We start from the raw sequence: 8,797 nt of genomic DNA on the forward strand, positions 1-8,797 counted from the left end.
GGATTCATCTGCCCCCTTTTGTAGGTTAAAAGCAAATTATCCTATCTTATGTGAATGGAAACTAATCTAATAGTTTACATTACAGATTTTACTGCAATTATTTTTAAATTAATTTTTAAATACTCAGTGAACTACGTTTGACATTTTGTATTCAGGCTGCATATAATCTTTAAGACTGTTTTTTAAAAGTTTTTAAAAACTAGGATGAAGGAGTTTTCCTGAAGTATATGTAGAAAATTTTTGGGACAGATGTGTTTGAGGCTATGTTGATGAAGTCAACACAATATTCAGTATTGCAAAGTATGGATGTCACTGACCAAAGAGATTTTGACAGATATATTTAAGATATTATATGTCTCTCAGCATAAAAATAAGGACGTTTTCACTGGTCTTCCTTGGATCTTCCTATACTAGAGGATTAATCTCTTATTTTTCTCTCAGAGACAAAGTAAGAACCAGGACCCTTGCTACCATGCCTAGTGGTCTGACATCATGAAATTTTGCCCTACCTGTTCCAAGGAGCTAGCTGGATTCAGCCACAGGGTGGACTTTCCGATGCTGGACAAGGTTGCAGTGGTAACTGAAGTTCTTGCCACATTCCTCACATTCATAAGGTCTTTCTCCAGTGTGAATTCTCTGATGCTTAATGAGGACAGAACGTCGACTAAAGCTCTTACTGCACTGACTGCACTGGTAAGGTTTTTCCCCCGTGTGGATCCTGAGGTGATGGAAAAGCCCAGCGTTCTGGCTGAAGGCTTTACCGCAAACGCTGCACTGGTAGCGCTTCTCCCCAGTGTGGAGTCTCTGGTGCTGGAAGAGGCCTGACCGCTGGCTGAAGGCCCGCCCACATTCATCACACTCATAGGGCTTCTCGCCCGTGTGCGTTCTCTGGTGCTCGATGAGGATGGAATTCTGGGTGAAGCTTTTCCCACATTCACCACAGATATAGGGTCTCTCCACCGAAGAGCTTACCCGTTGCCTTTCCCATCTGGCTTCGTGGTCACAGGTCTCTCCACACTCAGGCACTGGAATAATATCACCATTCAATGTTTCAGGTACTTCCACGCAAGATTTCGTTTCTTTAGACAGATCCCTCTTTGGGGCTAACTCCACATTCCAAGTCCCAGCCTCATCATCTGAAATAATAAATGGATGGCATGAATGTTATGTTTCCAAAGAAGAAAGAAAAAAACTGGTCAGGAGAGTGGGTGGAAAGGGACAAGCAACACATTTTCTGTTTACTTTCCCACTCTCAACAATTATACCAGGACTTCAGGAGAAGATGCCCTGTATCGTAACTGCTTGCTTATTGTCTGCCTCTCCCACCAGACTGTAAACTTCCTGAGGGTAGGAACCACATCTACCTTCCTCATCACTGTTTCCCCCGTACCCAGCACAGTGCCTGGCACACAGCAGACACTAAGTAAATGTGCTGAATAATGACCATTCAGGGAATGAGTTAGGCTTCCTGAGGAAATTCTAATCCTCACCAATCTCCTGAACCGGGCACACGCCTCGCAAGTTCCACTGAGGCTGCTCTTCCAAGGTTTGGAGCTGGCCACCTGACGACTCCTGGGCTGCTCCTAGAGTTGCTTTCTCCTTCACAAGCTCTTCCTGTTCATGATCATGGGCTGGGACCTGGTAAAAATCAAGGACAGTTAGGAAGCAAATATCAGAGAAGACATTGCAAGGCCTTCTCAGGACCAGTGGATAGGAAAAGAAGGCTCAAGAAACTGGCAAAGAAAAAAAGGCAGAGATTAAGAGCCTATTACAGATCAAGTTAGGCATAAAGAAATCCATCTCTTCTTCCTCTTCCTCTTACTGCACTGAAACCCCATGCTTGATCATACGAGCACAAACCCCTGTTCTCCCATCTTCCCACCTGCTCTCCTGGTTCATCCAGCTCTCTCTCCAAATCCTCCAGCACAGTTACCGCCTCCTCTCCACTCACTGGGCGGTGCTCTCTCACCCAGGCCTGGAGCTCCTCGGGCAGGATGGTCAGGAACTGCTCCAGCACCAGCAGCTCCAGGATCTGCTCCTTGGTGTGCATCTCTGGTCTCAGCCACTGATGGCAGAGTTCCCGGAGTCTTCGAAGAGCCTCTCGGGGCCCAGGTGTCTCCTGGTAGCAGAATTGTCTGAAGCGTCTACGAAAGATCTCTCTGGTGTGAGGGTTATCTCTTGACAGGCCAGATTCTTGCCCATAGGCATGGTCTCCCTCTTCCTCTTTTACTTTCACTGCTATAAGTCCCTCCTGCATCTCTGGAGTCTGAAGGGCCAAGGCTGTGGTCATTTGAGGTTTAACTATTCAGAAAAGGAATCTATTCTTGATAATTCCCCCTTGATCTTTTCTTCTGGAAATCCCAAAATCTAAAAAATAATTTGCAGGAAAAAAAAATATTAAAATGTAGAAAATCTTTTCTGCTGGTAGGCACTGGGAGTATTTATACTAAAATCAGTAACTTCGTCTAATGAAGAACATAAATGCATGATTAATAAGGACTATGCAAATACTGATGAAGGTAATATAGGAAGGCAAACAAAACCAAAACAGCACCACCCCCCGAGTTTTATTGAAGGAAGGGACCATTTTGATTATCCTGAATGAATCAGCTCAAATAAATCAGCTTGGATGTACTGGGTTTCCATTTGAATGGCAAGATACTGGACTCATAGTCAGTTTTTAGTTGAATGGGGGTAAACAAACACTTTGGGCCCAAGTGGTCACAGAAGACACTAAGAATCAAGGAGAAAAAGGAAAGAAAAAGGAGGAGGAAGGGAAAGTAAAGAAGATAAAAAGACACAATGAGGAGCAAAACAAATGTGCTTGGGGAAGAGAAGCAGAGTCCTTCAAATCAGGTGAGGTGTGGAGGAAAGTGATGTATGCTTGGAGTGGGGAAGATCTGGGATAGAGACTGATCTTCCAGGTACTCCCTGCACAGTCTTGGGCTTCATCTTTTGAGCCTTAGTCTACTCAATCTGTAAAATAGGGATCCTAAAGCCAACCTTGTCTACCTTTCTAGGTTGATATAGAAATAAAATAAGATCACATAAAAAGAGCACAAAGAAGCTGGCAGTTTGGTAAACTCGAAAGTATTATAAATTACCACTATTGTTATTTTTCTTATAAATTTTATTGACAGACTAAATGAATATCCTAGTGATCTAAACACTAAGGTGAAAGAATCAGAAAGTAGTCAACTGGAGTGGTCTTGGTCCACAGATATTAAAATGAAGGAAATATTAGTTCTAATATTTTTAAATCACAGAACTTTAGCTCTTTCTTGCTCTTCAATTTCTTGGAAATTGTTTCTCTTTGAAGTTCCTTGAGGATGGAGAGTGGGCAATCGTATGTAAAATAAAATAAGCGCTAATAAAGAGACAAACATCTATGACCACTTAAATCTTAATCAGGATAGTAATTAATGAAGGCAATTTTCTGAAAGAAAAATAATTATGTGACCTAATGATTTCCAAGCACCATTTTTTTTCTAGTACATACTTTATTTTTTTTTAAACATCTTTATTGGAGTATAATTGCTTTACAATGTTGTGTTAGTATCTGCTGTATAACAAAGTGAATCAGCTATATGCATATGTATATCCCCATATCCCCTCCCTCTTGCGTCTCCCTCCCACCCTCCCTATCCCACCCCTCTAGGTGGTCATAAAGCACCGAGCTGATCTCCCTGTGCTATGTAGCTGCTTCCCACTAGCCATCTATTTTACATTTGGTAGTGTACATATGTCAATGCTACTCTCTCACTTCGTCCCAGCTTACCCTTCCCCCTCCCCGTGTCCTCAAGTCCATTCTCTACGTCTGCATCTTTATTCCTGTCCTGACCCTAGATTCATCAGAACCATTTTTTTTTTAGATTCCATATATATGTGTTAGCATATGATTTTCTCTTTCTGACTTACTTCACTCTGTATGACAGACTCTTGGTCCATCCACCTTACTACAAATAATTCAATTTTGTTTCCTTTTATGGCTGAGTAATATTCCATTGTATATATGTGCCACATCTTCTTTATCCATTCATCTGTCGATGGACACTTAGGTTGCTTCCACGTCCTGGCTACTGTAAATAGCACTGCCATGAACATTGCGGTACATGACTCTTTTTGAATTATGGTTTTCTCTGGGTATATGCCCAGTAGTGGGATTGCTGGGTCGTATGGTAATTCTATTTTTAGTTTTTTAAGGAACCTCCATACTGTTCTCCATAGTGGCTGTATCAATTTACATTCCCACCAACAGTGCAAGAGGGTTCCCTTTTCTCCACACCCTCTCCAGCATTTCTTGTTTGTAGATTTTTTGATGATGGCCATTCTGACTGGTGTGAGGTGATACCTCATTGTAGTTTTGATTTGCATTTCTCTAATGATTAGTGATGTTGAGCATCCTTTCATGTGTCTGTTGGCAATCTGTATATCTTCTTTGGAGAAATGTCTGTTTAGGTCTTCTGCCCATTTTTGAATTGCATTGTTTGTTTTTTTTGATATTGAGCTGCATGAGTTGCCAAGCACCATTTTTGGGCAGAGGCTTTCAAACTTATTTGACCAGGACCCTCAGTAAGAAACATTGTATACTGTGACCAGAACACACATACATGTGCATATGAATACATGTTTGTGCATGTGTGAGATACACATATACAAATTTTTTTTTACAAAATACTATGTACCCTTACATTATGTGATATATACTCTTATTTTTTAAATCCTATTTCATAAAATGAAAAAACAAAAAACCCTGGTCATAGCTCACTACATAGATTTCACGACCCACAAAGGGATCATGACCTATAGTTTTAAAATGTTTTTGTTTTAATTTTAAGTAAAATTATTGTAATTCACTGTAAAAATAACCCTACACTATTCTTAAGTATTGGCATGCATCGCAAAATTTAAAAAACCAAGGGTAGATTATTTAAATTATAAGTGAACATTGATCATACTACAACTAGAAGAAAAGTTAAATTCATATTGACATTATTGGTTATAATTATCAAAGACAAAAAAAACCACATTGGTATGGGACAGCATCCTTCTGGATAACCTGTGAACATTATCCCCTCACAAATTTCTAACATCTTTGGCTTGCTTGACTTCTATAGATCACCTTAGGAAGAATGGAGAGGGTTTTTACTCAAAAGATAGGATCCCTGAGTTCATGTTTTCCCCCAACTCACCACCACTCTGACCACCACATTATCTTTTTCTGTCAGAACTTTTCATATTCCACTCATTCATTGAGCAAATATTTACTCAGAGCCTACCACATTCCAGGTACTGTTCTAGGCTACAAACAAAAAAAATTTCTCATCTCAAGGAATTTACATTTTTATAGCAATATAATAATAGCTGACATTTATAGTGCTTTTAATGTACCAGGCACTGTTTTAGATGCTTTACATATATTAACTCAATTAATCCTCAAAGCAACTATGAGTAAGGTACTATTATTACCCCCATATTGCAGATGAGAAAACTGAGGCACAAAGAGTTTAAGTCATTCATGCAATGCTTCACAGGTAGTAAGTGGTGAGGCTGCAATTTAAACCCAGCAAAGCTAACTCTAGAATTTATAGTCTCAGTCACTACACCACTCTCTCTCCTCTATGTGGGGGTAAGAAGGGGACAGGATGAGGAAAGGGGGCCATAGGAGACAGAAAATAATTATATGTCAAGTAGTGATAAATGCTATATAGAAAAATAAAGGTAAAGGAGATAGGCAGTAAGGGAGAAGAAAGGTCTCTATTTTATGTGGGGTAGTCAAGGAAAGCCTTGTTGACAAACCATTATTTGAGCAGAGACCTGAAGGAAGTGAGAAGCAAGTCACATGACTATCTGGAGAAAAACTGTTCCATGCAAAGGGAACACTTGAGTTCTTGGAGGTAGAAGCATGCCTGCATTTTTCAAGGGACAGTAGGTTGACCAATGTGGCTAGAATAGAGAAAGCAAACAAGACAGGAACAGATGAAGTCAAGTTAGGAGCAGACCGTGAAAAGCCATCGTAGGGCTCTGCCTCATACTCTAAGAGATGAGGAGGAGGTTTTGAGCAGAGGGGTGATAAAATTTTATTCAATTTTAATATAAAAACATAACTGGCTGCTGTGACAAGAGACCACTGGGAAAAGCAGATGCAGGAAGAGAAGCTACGGTAATAATCTAGGGGAAAGATGATGGTAGCATGAACCATGGTCTGCTGAGCTTGTTCTAGGGTGAGAAATTTGGGGGGTACAAATATCAAATAGGTAAATTAAGAATATGTGCTCTCACATTACTCGGTTAACCCAGCATGGGTTCAAAGAATTAAACAACCGCTTGTTTTCTCAACCTTCCAGGCCCCTGAAAAATGTCTTCTTCCTATCTGCTGCCTACCCACCTTGGTTTCAAGTCAAAGTTTTTCTATTCACAGACAATGCAGCTGAAGCTTTGAGCTCTGCCAGTAGAAAATCATTTCTGGTATATGGTGTTTCAAATCTTTACTCAGTTTCACTAAGATCAATTTCCCTCCATTCTCTGTATATCCTAGGTTCCCTTTTGCTCTCCCTCCCCTGAATTTGCTTTTATCTGGTGGCCTGAATACCCAGGTCTTCGCACCAGCATATCTTAGTTCTTTGAAACCACTGTCTCTGAAAGGCTTCCCAAGTTTTTTTTTATAACCCTGCCCTCCTGGTCACAAGCATACAGCTACTAATCTCCCACCCAGGATCACCACCCCATTGTATATGCCAGGTACATAATTGGCATAATAATCTCCCCTACCTTAAAAAATACACCTGCATTTTAAAGCTGGTTTCTCCTAGAGCCTTGGCAAGCTCAACACCCTTAAATCTACATCATTCCTGGAGCAATGCTCTTTACCAAGGATATGCATGTAGTGAAGACAAAGCAGCACACAATGCAAAGGTGCCTTTATCATAATACATCCCCCTACCCTCACTTCTGATGTCGCCATCTATGGCTCCTCACTACTTATCCCAAACTCTCAAGCCTGGCTCAAGACCAATTACACTTCTAGCTTCCACTGTCTGGCCCCACTCTTGTTTTCCTATATTCCACATGCAGAAACTGCCAGCTCCACTTAGGCGTTTCTTCTTTAACCAGGCTTTTCTCGTCCCTGTTCCATGTCACTGGTCTTGCCTTCTGCATTATTCAAACTCTACCCGATCTTTGCAGTTTGATTAAAATCTCACATCCTCCCTGACGTCTTCCTCATCCATCCCAGTCTACTCTTACTAAAACAAACAAAAAAAAACCCCAAAAGTACAGAATTTAGAATTCCTTCACCAAGTTCTACTCCTGAGAAACAGACACTGTTAAAAATTGGAATGTATCCTTTCTATGTGTCTGCAATCACACACACACACACACACACACACACACACACACACACACACAGGACATAGCTCATATTTTTCCTATTAACTAAGCTAAGTAGAAGATAGTATGAGGCAGCAGAGAACATAGATAGGCAGATCTGGTTGTGAATTCTGACTTACTAACAATGTGATCTTGGGCAAGTTACTTGATTGATTTTTCTGAGCCTCGATCTCCTCATGTATGCAATGAGGACAACTACCCTACAAAGCCGTTGAGAGAATTAAGTGAGATAACGCTTATAAAGTGGTTTTGCACAAAGAGCACAGCACATATTAAACATGCCAATTAACCACCTTTTAATGAGATAATGTACAATTTAATGTACAATTTTTGGTACAAGGATGGCTTGATCAACAGCTGCTACCTACATTTAGGGCCAAGACTGTCATCTTTTCTACTGCTCAAAGCACCAACACCAGTGAGTGGGTGGGGAAACACATGTACACACACAAATGAAATAGCTGTTTCATTAGGTTTGCAGACACACTCTGACAGACTTACATGTCTTCCGGTATACACCTCTCTCTAATCTTAAATCCAAACTAGAAGTTCAGGATTACTAAGGTAGAAAAGGGGTAGGACCAGATTCAAATAAGGGAACTCACTTACTGGGTTGTGACTATAAAGCTAACACAGAGAAAAAGAGCAGAGTCAGCATAGCAAAGATTTTAAGAAAATGGACTCTGAAGCCAGACTCCCTGGATTTGAATCCTGACTACACCCCTTACCAGCTGTATCAACTGGGGTGAGTTACTTAATCTCATTTTCTTCCTGGACCTTAAATAAAGGGGGGAGGAGGGAGAAGTTACATACTACCAGTGCCTACCTCATAGAGTTATGAAAAGCAAATAAGTTAATATTTGTAAAGTGCTTTGAAGGGTGCTGGCTGACACGTAAGTGCTATTTAAATATTCGTGTTTTTTTTTTTTTTAAATCAACAGGTGGCAAGAGCCTTTACACTCTTGAGTGAATCAGACTAAGAGAGGCTGTGGCATGTTATAAAACTATCCTTGCTTGCTGTTTAAAATAAGCCCCCAGTCGAGAATGGTAGACGTGGGAAAACAGAAACCATCCTGGATATCCGAATCTACCCTTACCCTTAGATGCGGGGAAGGACAGTTCCGAGGGGCACGGGGGCTAGGACGGAGTGGTTGAAGGGCTCAGGAACAGACGAAGGGGATGGGGGTGGGGACTCAGTTAACAGGGCCCTTCTAGTTTCGGGGGCAGCCTCCTCCGCCTCTCAACTGTCCGGCCAAACTCTGGCCAAGAAGACCCGCTGCCTCCTCCCCACGCCCAGTCCAGAGTCGCAGCGCACAGCCCGGACCTTCCGAAGGCCCTGCGGCAGCCGGACTCCGAAGCTCACCGGGTAGCCGTGGCACCACCTCTGAATCCTTGACAACCGCAGCCC

The 8,797-nt window shown here is 41.5% G+C and overlaps 1 protein-coding gene across 1 annotated transcript; it reads right to left on the minus strand.

Moving 5' to 3' along the window:
- Nucleotides 1–325: 325 nt before the first annotated feature.
- On the minus strand, nucleotides 326–8,792 carry ZSCAN23 (zinc finger and SCAN domain containing 23). The gene is made up of 4 exons (XM_036869566.1): nucleotides 8,753–8,792; nucleotides 1,883–2,367; nucleotides 1,491–1,638; nucleotides 326–1,136 (listed from the first exon to the last, which is right to left on the minus strand). Exons 2-4 carry the CDS (start codon nucleotides 2,288–2,290, stop codon nucleotides 523–525), a joined length of 1,170 nt encoding a protein of 389 aa, XP_036725461.1. The 5' UTR covers nucleotides 2,291–2,367; nucleotides 8,753–8,792; the 3' UTR covers nucleotides 326–522.
- Nucleotides 8,793–8,797: the final 5 nt, after the last annotated feature.

The sequence above is a fragment of the Balaenoptera musculus genome, chromosome 11 (genome assembly GCF_009873245.2).
Source record: "Balaenoptera musculus isolate JJ_BM4_2016_0621 chromosome 11, mBalMus1.pri.v3, whole genome shotgun sequence".
In the NCBI taxonomy this organism is placed as follows: Eukaryota; Metazoa; Chordata; class Mammalia; order Artiodactyla; family Balaenopteridae; genus Balaenoptera; species Balaenoptera musculus.

Bases quoted from the DNA above. Each gene is read 5' to 3' on its own strand.
- ZSCAN23 (XM_036869566.1), bottom strand. From the start codon at position 2,290: ATGACCACAGCCTTGGCCCTTCAGACTCCAGAGATGCAGGAGGGACTT. The intron at 1,639-1,882 runs GTGGGAAGATGG...GATTTTTACCAG, and splicing joins TGGATGAACCAGGAGAGCAG to GTCCCAGCCCATGATCATGA. The intron at 1,137-1,490 runs GTGAGGATTAGA...TTATTATTTCAG, and splicing joins GTGCCCGGTTCAGGAGATTG to ATGATGAGGCTGGGACTTGG.